The sequence below is a fragment of the Limanda limanda genome, chromosome 20 (assembly GCF_963576545.1).
Source record: "Limanda limanda chromosome 20, fLimLim1.1, whole genome shotgun sequence".
Taxonomy (NCBI): domain Eukaryota; kingdom Metazoa; phylum Chordata; class Actinopteri; order Pleuronectiformes; family Pleuronectidae; genus Limanda; species Limanda limanda.
The window spans coordinates 630001-645000 of record NC_083655.1 but is presented as its reverse complement, the minus strand read 5'-3'; the positions used below and the strand labels follow the sequence as shown (position 1 = coordinate 645000).

At 45.4% G+C, this 15000-nt stretch overlaps 2 protein-coding genes across 2 annotated transcripts in view; one reads left to right on the top strand and one right to left on the bottom strand.

Annotated features, from left to right (window-relative positions):
• dnah5l (dynein, axonemal, heavy chain 5 like) overlaps nucleotides 1-5739 on the bottom strand; it is a 59770-nt gene extending 54031 nt beyond the window's left edge. Inside the window, exons 1-10 of the mRNA XM_061094246.1 lie at nucleotides 5662-5739; nucleotides 3649-3865; nucleotides 3386-3486; nucleotides 2975-3163; nucleotides 2814-2888; nucleotides 2463-2552; nucleotides 1692-1763; nucleotides 1450-1551; nucleotides 729-897; nucleotides 416-581 (exon numbers count right to left, since the gene is read on the bottom strand). Coding sequence (XP_060950229.1) covers nucleotides 416-581; nucleotides 729-897; nucleotides 1450-1551; nucleotides 1692-1763; nucleotides 2463-2552; nucleotides 2814-2888; nucleotides 2975-3163; nucleotides 3386-3486; nucleotides 3649-3865; nucleotides 5662-5739 — 1259 coding nt within the window. The remainder of the gene's footprint in view (nucleotides 1-415; nucleotides 582-728; nucleotides 898-1449; nucleotides 1552-1691; nucleotides 1764-2462; nucleotides 2553-2813; nucleotides 2889-2974; nucleotides 3164-3385; nucleotides 3487-3648; nucleotides 3866-5661) is intronic.
• A 2461-nt stretch (nucleotides 5740-8200) lies between these two features.
• Nucleotides 8201-15000, top strand: part of lama1 (laminin, alpha 1) — a 26724-nt gene continuing 19924 nt past the window's right edge. The window contains exons 1-12 of the mRNA XM_061093878.1: nucleotides 8201-8255; nucleotides 10394-10564; nucleotides 11074-11186; nucleotides 11311-11362; nucleotides 11912-12102; nucleotides 12268-12447; nucleotides 12743-12832; nucleotides 12962-13079; nucleotides 13248-13426; nucleotides 13553-13646; nucleotides 13752-13897; nucleotides 14019-14159. Coding sequence (XP_060949861.1) covers nucleotides 8201-8255; nucleotides 10394-10564; nucleotides 11074-11186; nucleotides 11311-11362; nucleotides 11912-12102; nucleotides 12268-12447; nucleotides 12743-12832; nucleotides 12962-13079; nucleotides 13248-13426; nucleotides 13553-13646; nucleotides 13752-13897; nucleotides 14019-14159 — 1530 coding nt within the window. The remainder of the gene's footprint in view (nucleotides 8256-10393; nucleotides 10565-11073; nucleotides 11187-11310; nucleotides 11363-11911; nucleotides 12103-12267; nucleotides 12448-12742; nucleotides 12833-12961; nucleotides 13080-13247; nucleotides 13427-13552; nucleotides 13647-13751; nucleotides 13898-14018; nucleotides 14160-15000) is intronic.

The following is a 15000-nucleotide window of genomic DNA, read 5'->3' as shown; positions in this document are numbered from 1 at the left end:
CTGAGAACTGGAATTGCTAAAAGTGTTTGAGGTTAACAGCAGCAGTGTGTAACTGGTTCAAACAGAATGGGGTCATATGAAGCGTGTGTTTCATATGGTAAAAAAATAGGGTTTTGATAAATAAGTGTATAGTTTTTGCAAGAGTGTTTCATTTTGCAAAGGATCTGAGGTCTTGTGCTGATTGTGTGTAGTGTTTTGAAACACCGGGCCCTGTTTGGAAAATCGTGCTTAAGCAATCGAGAAAAACTGTAAACCAGACTGAGATAAAAGAAAAGTTAAACTCAAATTTTAAATGTAAACGAAATGAAAATGGACAAAGTGAGAGACACTAGAGATGAAATGAGAGAAAGATCAGATCAGATCATTTTAAACGTTTTAACAGACGTTCAAATGTTATTGTGTATTTGACCTTCACCTGTTGAAGGTGACCAGCCGTCTCTTCCAGTGCTCCAGCTCCGCCGAGGGTCCGACGTCATCCGCCTCCTTCCTCATCTGCTCGCTCTCCGTCAGCACCTGCTTGATCTGATTGGTCCACACCGAGACCACGCCCTCCAGGCGCTCCACCAGCTCGCTGTTATTGGCTGACAGCAAAAGCGCAAGGCGTTTCTTGGACCAGGGTTTTTGGTTAAAATGTCGAACACGTTGTTGTACGATGTTAATCATTTCCTTCTAAATAGATTAATATAAACAGAAAGAAGAGGAATAAAGGATGGAGTGGCCCCTCCTACCTGCGGAGGTGTAATCCGCTGGGAGGCTCAGCTGCTCGATGGCGTCCGGGAGCTCGACCGGCTTCAGCTGGAACCTTCTCTCCACGTTGAGTCTGGCCGAGTTCAGGTTACTGACAAACTGATCCACAGACGACTGGAAGGACTGGACGTCAGGAGAGGAAGCTCCCGCCTGCACGGAGGGTCGCACACACAACCAATGTAACACACAAGCAACAGTGACACACAAGCAACAGTTACACACAAGCAACAGTTACACACAACCAATGTAACACACAACCAACGTAACACACAACCAACGCAACACACAACCAACCGTAACACACAAGCAACCGTAACACACAAGCAACCGTAACACACAACCAACGTAACACACAACCAACGTAACACACAACCAACAGCAACACACAACCAACCGTAACATGCACACATGAACAGACCAGATAGACCACATGTGTTTCATGTTCATGCTCTATGTCGTCCCTCTAAAGTCTTCAGACACTGGATATAGAGATGTTTCTGTTTACTTATAATAATAATAATAATAATAATAATAATAAAATTATTCATGATAAGGATGAAAATAAAACATCAGACCAAACAGTTTTGAACTTGATGCATGATCAGAAGAGGAAAGAAGATCCTGGTCCTGTGAGAACATGAGGTTCTGCTCAGGTTCCTCTGATGGACGACGTGAAGTTGGATGTGTCCCTCAGGTTCTTACCTGCTGGGACCTGAGAGCCGGTAGCAGGACGTCCAGCAGCAGAGTCTCCACGCCGAGCAGGAAGCTGCCGCCGCTGCCGTCCAACAGGCCGAGGGTCACTTCCTGCAGGCGGAGCAGAGACCAGGTCAGGGGACATGTACCTGGGACCCTGAGAACAGCTGATCCGCAGCAAGGACCAGGTTTATGAAAACCTCCTTAAGGTCTGTGATCAGCTGGGTACAGGAGACTGTCGACGGACTGACCTGCTGGATGTTGGCGGTGGTGAGGGCCTTGTCTGTGGTTCTCAGGAAGAACAGACACTTCCCCTGTAAAGGCTGAAAAAACACAGAGAGCCTGAGGTTAGTTTCAGTTTGTAGTCAAAAGACAGAAACTTTTATTTTCACTTCAGTCGACACATTACAATCGAGACCAAGAACAAAAGGATCCAGAGCAGAGTGGGTCAGAGTGACTTCAAACTTCCAGCAGTTGATTCATTATTAGCATGTAGCCTTTAGCACGTGTCCCCAGATCTGTGATCACTGAGTCCACCTGTAGTCATGTGATATGAACTGAAGGTATTTGGCGCACCGTGGAAACACCAAACAAAGCGGCGCTCAGGATTTTCTTCCAAGCAACACAACCACAGTAATTATCTGTGAGACGGGAGCGAAGCTTTGTTCTGACTGAAACTAAAACTCTGATCTGCATCACGAGCTGCAACCATGACAACCATCATCATAAGGAATTGATTACAAACGGTCGTTCTTCTTCTTTTTTTTATTAACCAGCTTCTCGCCACCACCTCTGTTGACCCCTGCAGATTGAACTGAACGAGACCGTGTAGCTAACTGTGTATCGTCAGTGGGAGGAAGTGACACAATCCAGAAAGGTTTCTGATTGGACGCAGGATGAGTCATCAAACAGTGTGAAGAGTGAAATGAAGCGTTAACAACCGGATCAACCCTGAAAACTTTAGGCTCCTGATTTCATATTTCTAAACCAAAGTGTTCTGAGTTGCTGGTGTTCACTTGTACCTCCGAGTTGGCGGTGGTGAGGAAGAGTTTCCTCTGAGCGACGGCCGAGGACAACACGTCCACCGAGGACGACTGAGTGGACGACAGGTTCTGGAGGACAAACACAGACAACACAGAAGAGAGGGATTCAAAGGATAAAGAAATAAAGAGTCAGCAACACATGATGAAGCAAAGGGTCTGATTAGAAAAGCTGAGGTGAATATTGTGGAATGAGGTCGAACTGTAGGGCGCCCTCTAGTGGAGACTCGGGGTAAACCAGGGACAACAGCACCCCCACAGCAGAAGATGACTGAAGATAAACAAGTGATGAGACAGATTTCAGAAAAGAGTGGAGGTCATGAGGACATTTACCTGCTTCACGTCCTGATAGAAGAAAATCAGCTTCTTGGATCCATTCGCAGCGAAGAAGTCATCGATGAGACGGAACTGAAAGAATCAGACGTGAATGTTTCACACGTCAAACACTGATGGGTTCCTGGTTCTTCTTGTTAAAGAACCGACTGTCACGTTACCTTGTCGTCAGAGATAATGGCGTCCTCCACCTCGGCCTCGCCCAGTGTCCCGGCGTCTGCTAGCCGACTGATCAAGTACTTGTGTCGGGCGTCCAGCGTCCCTCGTCTCTCCTCCCTGACGGCTCTCGCCTGCTTCGCCATCTCTCTCCTCACCTCATTGGACAGCAGCCCCGTCCTTGTCCCCGACACCTGGACAGAAGATCGTTAAATATTGTCCGGCTGCACAGAGGAGGTCCTGCAGCTCTGATTTAAATCTGTGGCTCTGTAGCTGCTAAAGGCTAAGCTATCTTCTGCAGATGTTCACAGATGTTGACCAGAGCAGAACAGTGAACAGAGGAATTCTGGCATAAATGCTTAATTTTGCCTCACTACTGCAGCCACACACCAGGGGGCGATAGAGAGGACACTCACTGAGGTGGCGGCAGTCGGGGGGGGAGCAGCTGCCGGAGGAGACATGTTGACGGCTCTGGGATTCTGACCTCCGATTCGCCGGTGACCTCGGCCAATCACATCTGGGGGTTTGAGAAACCAGTCACACACTCACATCTGTGTTCATTGATCTGTTTGATTTAATCGATATCTCTATTTTATCATTTGACCAACAGGCTGCTATGCTCACAAATAATGAATGTTCTTATAATCATGATCAGAAGTTGCAGGAGAAGTGTGTGCACCTCTGTGGAGCAGAACCTGAGGAGGCCTGAGTTCGGTCAAAGCTCTGTCAGCTCCTCCTCCTTCCTCCTTCTCCTCCTCTTCCTCTCCACCAGGACCGTCCACACTCTCCAGCCCGGGATGGAGGCTCAGTCCTGGGGCCGGCTGGTCTCCAGGTGGCCCTCCGGCCTGGAGCTCTGCGGCCGGGGGGGCGGAGGACTCAGAGTCTTCATCGGCCATCTGAGTGGACACATGACCTGGTTTCACTTCTGGGTCTTTAACCTTTTCTTCTGCTGGTTCTTTTATTTGTCCTCTTTGTTAACAAAGTTATTATGATGATGCTATGACACATGTATTTGATCATCATATTTTATTTAAGTAGATTTATTTTCAGATGATTTTCACAATATTTAAAAACACATATCTCTACTTTCAATTTCAAAAAGCATTACGTTAGATGTTCACATTGTTTTTATATTTTTTAAAGTAATCAGTAACGATAAGGAAACGGGTCCATTGATCCAATCAGAGTTAGTTAGACCTTGAGCAGAGATATATTAGAAGTTTAACTTTACTCAAATATTGGATAACTTCCACCACAACTGTTAAAGGTTCAGTGAGTAATATGTAGTGACATCTAGTGGTGAAATGTCATTTTGCAGCTGAATACCCCCCCCCCCCAATTCCAAACATGAAGGAGAACCTGTGGAAGCTTCAGTTGTCATAGAAACTCATACTGTTAAGTTTGAGGACCTGCTCCTGATGTAAAGAAAACAATTGGTTCAATTTAGAAAACATCTCTAGGATTATTTTCTATTCAGCTTCACACAACGGATCCTTTCACCTGAATTTTTCACATTCACATTTAAAACAAAAAAAAACATCAGATTCACCTGGAAAATATCAACCAATCAGTGAGACTTTAGATGATGACTCACCACGAAAAGACGTCAGAAACCGAGACAACCTGAGCTGCCCGAGTGCCTTCGAGCTTCAGAGTGAGCGGCTGCAGGTGAGATGGAAGCTGATTGAGTGGGTGATGTGTCTGTTTGTGTGAGTGAGTGTCAGGGAGACAGAGAGAGAGAGAGAGAGAGAGAGAGAGAGAGAGAGGGGGAGAGAGAGAGAGAGGGAGAGAGAGAGAGAGAGAGAGAGAGAGAGAGGGAGAGAGAGAGAGAGAGAAAGAGAGAGAGAGAGATAGAGAGAGAGAGAGAAAGAGAGAGAGAGAGAGAGACAGAGAGAGAGAGAGAGGTGTGTGTGCATGTACATTTTATGATTTATTTGTCTCCACGAGGACAGTAAAAAACTAAACTAATATCTTGTATCTTTATCTTTATATGTGTAAAAGAACTTCTATTTTGTTTCTCTTCTGTATGAACCCGAAGGATTTAATGAGCTGAGCTGTTGAAAAGAGAAATGACAAAGATATCAAATGGATTCTGTTATTGATTGACATCACCATGTTCAAACATGTAATGGCTTATTTCTGGGGTCATGTCCCCCCCCCCCCCCTCTACAGAAATCCATGGAGTGTCTTGAGTCCACAGACCAAGCAGCTCCTTCACTCCTGAGTCCTGCAGATTGTTTCCTCTCAGATGAACTGAAGCCAGAGAAGAACAGATGATCTCTCTCAGTCTGCAGTGATCCAACCTTGATAAAGAACAAAACAACATAGATAAAGTCACTAATGATCCAATCAGATACGTCCTAATCAGTAAACATTTCTAAACCAGGAGAAGCGTGACTTTGTCCTGTCATCGTGGATCAGTCACTCCGACCGGTCTCACATCTCTTCACCAGCTTATAAACAATCGTTAGGACAGAGTTCGTCCTGCCAGGGGACGGAGGAGGCTCAACACATGGGCTCCACCAGGGGGAGTTAGTGGGAAACGAGTCCCGCCCTCGATCTAGCAACGGAGAGGACAGAGAAACTAGTGCAACAATAGAATAAAAGTTGACCCAGAGTCAACGACTTGATGCATCATAGAAAGGAGACATGGTCAGGTCTGGACTCACCGATCCGTCCTGCAGCTCCTCACCGGGATCAGTCTCCGTCCACCCTGGGCTGATGTGGTGAACTTCCTCAGGTCCAACTCATCCAGAACCTCCTCGGACATCTGTCCTCCAACAGGAGCCTCTGAGATGTCTCCACATGTAGAGGTGTGTCCTGACCAGGGGTGGAATGTAACGAAGTATTTTTACTTTGTTACTGTACTTAAGTAAATTTTTACGTATCTGTACTTTACCTAAGTAAAAATAATAGTGCATACTTTTTACTTTTACTCCGTTACACTTTTACTCCGTTACATTTTGCAGCTATTATCTATACTTTTACTCCGCTACATTTCTACAATATGAGTCGTTACTCGTTACATTTTATGAACACAGTTTCGCCAAAATGTTGCTGTGATGCGGCACCGGAGCAACACTCTCATCACCTCCAGGTGCTCGTTCACTTCTCGTATTCACACACTTCTTGCGCAAGTTTCCCAGGTGCACTACGTCACTCTCTGGGCCCGTTCCTTAAAGGGGCAGGCCATACCTGTAAATGTTGTTGCTTATAATTATTACTAGTAGTGACATCTGTAGGTATGAGTATTACCAGTAGCTATATCTGCATTCTTTATCAAAATGGCACAGCCTAGACATTGAGAGACAACCCATTGCGTGAGTACTTTTACTTTTAATACTTAAAGTAAATTTAAAAGTAAGTACTTTTTACTTTTACTTAAGTAGGATTGTTGATGTAGTACTTTTACTTTTACTTTAGTATATATTTTCCTGGGTACTTGTAGTTTTACTTAAGTACTACACTTCAGTACTTCCTCCACCACTGGTCCTGACTCGTAGAGAACTCTGAGTCTCTGACAGTCAAACACTCAGCGGCCTCAGGCTCCTCTTCTTAACTTGAGTTGTTTCCTCTTGAAGTTAAAATGGAGTCTGAAGTCAGGGAACTCCCCCCCCCCCCCCCCCCCCCCCTGGACACAGCTCAGGAGGAGACGGACGATTCAGAGACAAAAAGTCCAAAACTCTCCATGTTCCTTCAGCTTTACACAATATCAGTCCAGAAGGAAATGATTTGGGTGAATGTGATTGGACGAGCGACGTGTTAGCCCCGCCTCCTTGTGTTTGTATTTGTTCTGATTTGTTTTACTTTGTGTATCTCTACTAACAGATCTCTCAGATGTTTGTTCAAGTGTTCATAACAGGCTCATGATTGACAGCAGAGACTGACTCAGGATTGGTTGAGACTGTGTGTGGGCGGGATCTCGATACCTCGGCTCCACTGTCTTTATTTACAGTCTTTGATCTTTATTTACAGTTTATGATTGTTACTTATACTCTGTAAAGTTTTTAGAGCATTTTGTTTCAATTCTGTAATGTGTTTTTTCTAGTTTATTTTTAAAGGAACGAAAAACGTCAGTGACTCAGTGTTTGGTGTTAAATGAAGGCTGACAGACAGACGCACACACACACACACACACACACACACACACACACACACACACACACACACACACACACACACACACACAGCCGCACAAACACACATACACGCACAGACACACACACACACACACAGCCGCACAAACACACACACACACACACACAGACACACACACACACACACACACACACACACACACAGACACACACACACACACACACACACAGACACACACACACAGACACACACACACACAGACACACACACACACACACACAGACACACACACAGACAGACACACAGACACACACACACACAGACACACACACACACACAGACAGACACACACACACACACACACACACACACAGACACACACACACACACACAAACACACACCATCCCCCTTCACACATGGTCATCCGCACCCCCCCAACTCCCCATCCATTCAATCCATTGTCTCTGGGGGGGGTTGTTTGATGGGGGGGTTGGGTGGGTTGGTGGGGGTTCCAAGAGGGGGGGGGGGTCTGGACATTTAAAGGAACACACCACAGTTTTAAACACAGTTTTTAATGTTTAAATCTTCACTGTTTTACATGAAACGTTTTATTCAACAGCTTATTTTCTGCATTTGAGAATAAATATTTTCCAGGTTTAATAATTGATGCTGATTGAGTTTCTGTGTTGATGATTCGATCATTGATCCATGATCCTGATCGATTAGTGAGGCCTGACCACAGATCCACACACTGGGATTAAAAGCTAAAGAATTACATTTCTGTGTTTGAAAATCTGAGCATTAAAATAACTTATATCACCCGCCATCAGCAGGTCAGATGGTACACTCCACCCCCTCCACCCCCCCACCCTCCTCTATTGAGCTGAATGAATGAAAGAGAGAGAGAGAGAGGGAGCGAGAGAGAGAGAGAGGTAGAGTCAGTGTGAGTTCCTGCAGAGCGACACATTCCTCTGGAGCAGATTTATTCTGTCACTTTATTCTGCTTCAGTAGAAACACACAAACTCTAACTCAGCTACACAACAGTTAGACACGGCTAGTTGAGGGTTAGTTAAAGACTTAGTTCATGTTAGTTAGAGTTAGTCAAGTTTAGTTTTCAGTCTCACTTCAGAGATGAAGATTCTGATTTTGTTGCTGCTGATGGAGCAAACTGCAGCTCAGCAGAGAGGTGAGAAACTTTACTGACTTATAATGTCTCTTACTGAGTTATAATGTCTTCTACTGAGTTATAATGTCTCTTACTGAGTTATAATGTCTTCTACTGAGTTATAATGTCTATTACTGAGTTATAATGTCTTCTACTGAGTTATAATGTCTTCTACTGAGTTATAATGTCTCTTACTGAGTTATAATGTCTTCTACTGAGTTATTATGTCTTCTACTGAGTTATAAAGTATCTTACTGAGTTATAATGTCTTCTACTGAGTTATTATGTCTCTTACTGAGTTATAATGTCTCTTACTGAGCTATAATGTCTCTTACTGAGTTATAATGTCTTCTACTGAGTTATTATGTCTCTTACTGAGTTATAATGTCTTCTACTGAGTTATAATGTCTCTTACGGAGTTATAATGTCTTCTACTGAGTTATAATGTCTCTTACTGAGTCATAATGTCTTCTACTGAGTTATAAAGTCTTCTACTGAGTTATAATGTCTCTTACTGAGTTATAATGTCTTCTACTGAGTTATAATGTCTCTTACTGAGTTATAATGTCTTCTACTGAGTTATAATGTCTCTTACTTAGTTATAATGTCTCTTACTGAGTTATAAAGTCTTCTACTGAGTTATAATGTCTCTTACTGAGTTATAATGTCTTCTACTGAGTTATAATGTCTTCTACTAATCTTACTGATCAGTAAGATAATGTCTCTTACTGATAATGTCTTCTACTGAGTTATAATGTCTCTTACTGAGTTATAAAGTATCTTACTGAGTTATAATGTCTTCTACTAAGTTATAATGTCTTCTACTTATTATTAATTATGTTTGACTCCTTTCATAAAATTCAGTGGAAACATTTAAATTAGATTTTATACTTTTATGTTACATCACAGTCTGAAGGCCTGTTAGCAATTAGCAGTGTTAGCTTGGTAGCTAGCTCTGTTAGTTCTAATACGGGATATATTAGCAGTTAGCTCTATTATTAGCTCTGTTAGCTCAATTAGCAGTGATATCAGCTCTGTGACATGTACGACCTGTGATCTCATCAAGTTTTATGCGTGGATATTTTTTTAGGAAAAAAGAGGTTTGAGTTTGTTTAATTTGACGTTTCAATGACATGAAGATTTTAATCAACTGGTAAATTTAGAGGAAATCGAATGGTTTGTGAGACACGTTGGTTTTTCCCTCAGTTGCGTCTGACAGGAAGTTTTATGGATCTGTAAGTTTTGTGTTAAATTGTTCAGATGTGAAGTCGTCAGTGAAAAAACCTTCACACTGACACAAGCACTGGTTTTTATCTGTGTTTAGTCTCGTGTCAATCTGTTCTCTTTACTGTCTGTGTGTGTTTGTGTGTCTGTTCACATTTGTTCATCATTTGATTCAGTTTGACTGTTTTACTTTACTTGTGTATCTTTGTGTGTTTGACTGTTGTCGAGCAGAGACGTGTCACAGATTGAAGCTGATTGGTCGACCTTTCAGTAGCTTACATTTATTTTGTAGGAGAAGATTATTCTTTAGTTCAAAGTCAAATCTGATCCTTAAGTATTTTTAAGTACAAAGAACCGACTCACTCTTAATCATTAACTTTATTGATCGGTCACTGATATCAGTGTTTGTGGTTAATCAACATATTCATGAGGCTCAGAGACTGTCCTGCTGAGACACAACATCTGTGTGTGTGTGTGTGTGTTAATTAGTGTTAACAATCACACTCCACCCTCTTCCTCTCTAACGCCGTAAAACCTCCCCCACACCCTCACATTCAGACTCCACACAGTGTGTCTGTGTGTGTGTGTGTGTGTGTGTGTGTGTTAAACTCTCACACAGTCGAAAGATCACACACACACTGTCTCACAGCTTTGACTCTTTTTGTCTCTTGACCTTCATTTGTTCTGAAGATAAAAAAACAGACACAACAGAGTGAAGACTTCACTGCAAAAACAATTTGGTTTGAAAAGTTTCAAACAGTTTTCAGTGGCTCATCAAAAACAGTTTCTAAGTGATGTCATCAGTCAGATCTATTATGATGAGTCACCAGAGACTTCACCTGCAGAGACACCTGAAACGCTGAGTCAGCGTCTGACAGGAAGTTCAGTCTGCTCCTGCGTCTCAGCGAGTTCACCGTCTCTCTTTCTTTCCTCAGGTCTGTTTCCAGCCATCTTGAACCTGGCGAGCAACGCTGAGATCAGCAGCAACGCCACGTGTGGCGATCCAGAACCGGAGCTGTACTGTAAACTGGTGGAACACGTTCACGGGAGAATCATCAAGAACTCGCACTGTCCCAGGTGTGACGCCAACTCAGTCCTCTCCAAAGGTACCACAACCACAGAGTCCACCTTAAACCCAGACCAGAACCACAGAGTCCACCTTAAACCCAGACCAGAACCCTAGAGTCCACCTTAAACCAAGACCAGAACCATAGAGTCCACCTTAAACCCAGACCAGAACCTTAGAGTCCACCTTAAACCCAGACCAGACCCACAGAGTCCACCTTAAACCCAGAACCACAGAGTCCACCTTACCTTAGAGTCCACCTTAAACCCAGACCAGAAACATAGAGTCCGCCTTAAACCCAGACCAGAATCTTAGAGTCCACCTTAAACCCAGACCAGAACCACAGAGTCCACCTTAAACCCAGAACCACAGAGTCCACCTTAAATCCAGACCAGAAACATAGAGTCCACCATTTACCCAGACCAGAACCTTAGAGTCCACCTTAAACCCAGACCAGGAAACAGAAAGATAAAATGTCAAGTTCACTGGAAACAATGTGTGTGTTTGTGTGTGTGTGTGTGTGTGTGTGTGTGTGTGTGTGTTCTTCAGAACGTCATCCGATCACCAACGCCATCGATGGAACAAATCAGTGGTGGCAGAGTCCGAGCATCAAAAACGGACAACAGTTCCACTGGACCACCATCACACTGGATCTAAAACAGGTAACACACACACACACACACACACACACACAACATGAACCGAACAGTTACAATCTGTAAACGTGTGTCAGTTACGTGTGTAACCTGAGTTCTCTGAGTTTACTGATCACATTTTTCTCTTCAGATTTTTCAGGTCGCTTACATCATCATCAAGGCAGCTAACTCTCCTCGCCCAGGTACCACCTGTCTGTCTGACTGACCCGTCTGTCTGACCTGTCTGTGTCTCTGACCTGTCTGACTGACCCGTCTGTCTGACCTGTCTGTGTCTCTGACCTTTCTGACTGACCCGTCTGTCTGACCTGTCTGTGTCTCTGACCTTTCTGACTGACCCGTCTGTCTGACCTGTCTGTGTCTCTGACCTGTCTGTGTCCCTGACCTGTCTGTCTGACCTGTCTGTGTCTCTGACCTGTCTGACTGACTGACCTGTCTTTCTGACCTGTCTGACTGACTGACCCGTCTATCTGACCTGTCTGTGTCTCTGACCTGTTTGACTGACCTGTCTGTGTCTGTGACCTGTCTGACTGACCCGTCTGTCTGACCTGTCTGTGTCTCTGACCTGTCTGACTGACTAACCCGTCTGTCTGAACTGTCTGTGTCTCTGACCTGTCTGACTGACCCATCTGTCTGACCTGTCTGTGTCTCTGACCTGTCTGTGTCTCTGACCTGTCTGTGTCCCTGACCTGTCTGTGTCTCTGACCTGTCTGACTGACCTGTCTGTCTCTCAGGTAACTGGATCCTGGAGCGCTCTCTGGATGGTGTGACCTTTGACCCCTGGCAGTTTTATGCCATTAGTGACACTGAGTGTTTGACCCGTTACAACATCACACCGAGACGCGGACCCCCGACGTACAAGAGCGACACGGAGGTCATCTGCACGTCCTACTACTCCCGCCTGAACCCACTGGAGCACGGAGAGGTGAGACCATGTCTGTACCTGTCTGTCTGCTTGTGTGACGTACTGCCGCAGACCGAACCCACTGAAGCACGGACAGGCGAGACAGGTTTTCTGTCTCTGTGCCTGTCTCACCCCATATGACTGTCTCCCTCACTGAGCGTCTCTGTCTACCTGTCTGTCTCTCAGATTCACACCTCCCTGATCAACGGACGCCCCAGTGCAGATGACTTGACGTCGGTTCTCCTGAACTTCACGTCGGCTCGTTACATCCGACTGAGACTCCAGCGAATCAGAACCCTGAACGCCGACCTGATGACGCTGAGCGACCGCGACCCGCGAGAGATCGACCCCATCGTCACCCGGAGGGTGAGACACAATATAGACAGAGAGACACTTGTAACAATCTGAACGATTTTATTTCTTTAGGTTTTAATTTTTTGTTTCATCTGGTTTTAGTTTTGTGTTTTGATTGAATAATATTAATTTATTATCTTATTATATACTTTTCTCATATATATTTATAATATTTATTTTGTTTTCATTAGATTTATATATATATATTTTGTATTATTCATTATATTAATATATATATATATATTTGAACTCACAATTATATGTAATATATTCTTCACTGTACTTTGTTCATGATTTTTTTTCTCAGTATTATTACTCCATCAAAGACATCTCTGTGGGGGGGATGTGTATCTGCTACGGACACGCTAAGAGCTGCCCGCTGGACCCGGTTACCAAGGTAACATCACACACCTGTCTGTCTGACTGTCACTGTCTGTCTGCTGCTGAAATGTTTTCCTGGACTTATACCTGTGTGTGTGTGTGTGTGTGTGTGTGTGTGTGTGTGTGTGTGTGTGTGTGTGTGCAGAGGCTGAAGTGTGTGTGTGAACACAACACCTGTGGAGAGAACTGCAATCAGTGTTGCCCTGGTTACCACCAGGAGCCATGGCAACCGGGAACTGTCTCTGAGGGAAACAATTGTGAAAGTAAGAAACAGAGGGAACCTGTCTGTGTCTCACCTGTCTGTGTCTCACCTGTCTCACTCTCACCTGTCTGTCTCTCACCTGTCTCACTCTCACCTGTCTCCCTCTCACCTGTCTCACTCTCACCTGTCTCACTCTCACCTGTCTCCCTCTCACCTGTCTGTCTCTCAGGGTGTAACTGTCACAACAAAGCTGTCGACTGTCTCTTCAATCAAACCGTGTCCGACCTCTTCTTGAGTTTAAATACTCGTGGCGTTCGCCATGGAGGCGGAGTTTGTACCAACTGTCAACAAAACACGGCCGGCATCAACTGTGAGATGTGTCGAGACGAATACTACCGACCTGCGGAGGTACACAAAACATACCACACTCAAATACAAAAACACATAAATGGATTGTTTGTATTTATTGTGTGTGTGTGTGTGCTTGTGTGTGTCTGCGTGTGCGTGTGTGTGTGTGTGTGTGTGTGTGTGTAGGTTTCTCCATATTCAGATTTTCCGTGTGTTCAGTGTAACTGTGACCTCAGAGGATCAAAGTCTTCAGTCTGCAGCCGTGACGACTCACAGTCAGGTTAGTGTGTGTGTGTGTTTGGGACTGTGTCTAATGCAGCTCAAAGAGAGACTGACTCAGTGTGTGTGTGTGTGTGTGTGTGTGTGTGTTCAGGTGTGTCTGCAGGCCAGTGTGTGTGCCACGAGGGTTTCGCAGGTCGACAGTGTGACCGTTGTGCGTTTGGATACAGAGACTTCCCTCGATGTGTGCGTTGTGAGTGTGACCTTTCAGGAAGCACCAACTCCGACCCCTGCAGCCCCTGCATCTGCAAGGTAACGTGACATCATCAAGGGGGCGGGGTCACCTGCAGCTTTACTGCCCAGCTCCGTTCACACCTCGTGAATCACTTGTTTCACCTTTGACCTCTTCTCTGACGTCTCACCTGTTCCTCAGATGAACGTGATGGGAGCTCACTGCGACCTCTGTAAACCAGGTTTCTACAACCTGAACCACAACAACCGCCTCGGCTGCACCGACTGCTTCTGCTTCGGGGTTTCTGACGTGTGTGAGAGCGCCACCTGGTCCACAGCTCAGGTAACACACAGCAACACAGATCAGTACCTCACCTGCACTGACTCACACCCGCACTGACTCACACCCGCACTGACTCACACCCGCACTGACTCACACCTGCACTGACTCACACCCACACTGACTCACACCCGCACTGACTCACACCCGTACTGACTCACACCTGCACTGACTCACACCTGCACTGACTCACACCCGCACTGACTCACACCTGCGCTGACTCACACCTGCACTGACTCACACCTGCACTGACTCACACCTGCAATGACTCACATCTGCAATGACTCACACCGCACTGACTCACACCTGCACTGACTCACACCCGCACTGACTCACACCCGTACTGACTCACACCTGACTGACTCACACCCGCACTGACTCACACCCGCACTGACTCACACCCGCACTGACTCACACCCGCACTGACTCACACCTGACTGACTCACACCTGACTGACTCACACCTGCACTGACTCACACCCGTACTGACTCACACCCGCACTGACTCACACCCGCACTGACTCACACCCGCACTGACTCACACCTGCACTGACTCACACCTGACTGACTCACACCTGCACTGACTCACACCTGACTGACTCACACCTGACTGACTCACACCTGCACTGACTCACACCTGCACTGACTCACACCTGCACTGACTCACACCTGCAATGACTCACACCTGACTGACTCACACCTGCACTGACTCACACCTGCACTGACTCACACCTGCACTGACTCACACCTGCACTGACTCACACCTGCACTGACTCACACCTGCACTGACTCACACCTGCACTGACTCACACCCGTACTGACTCACACCTGCAATGACTCACACC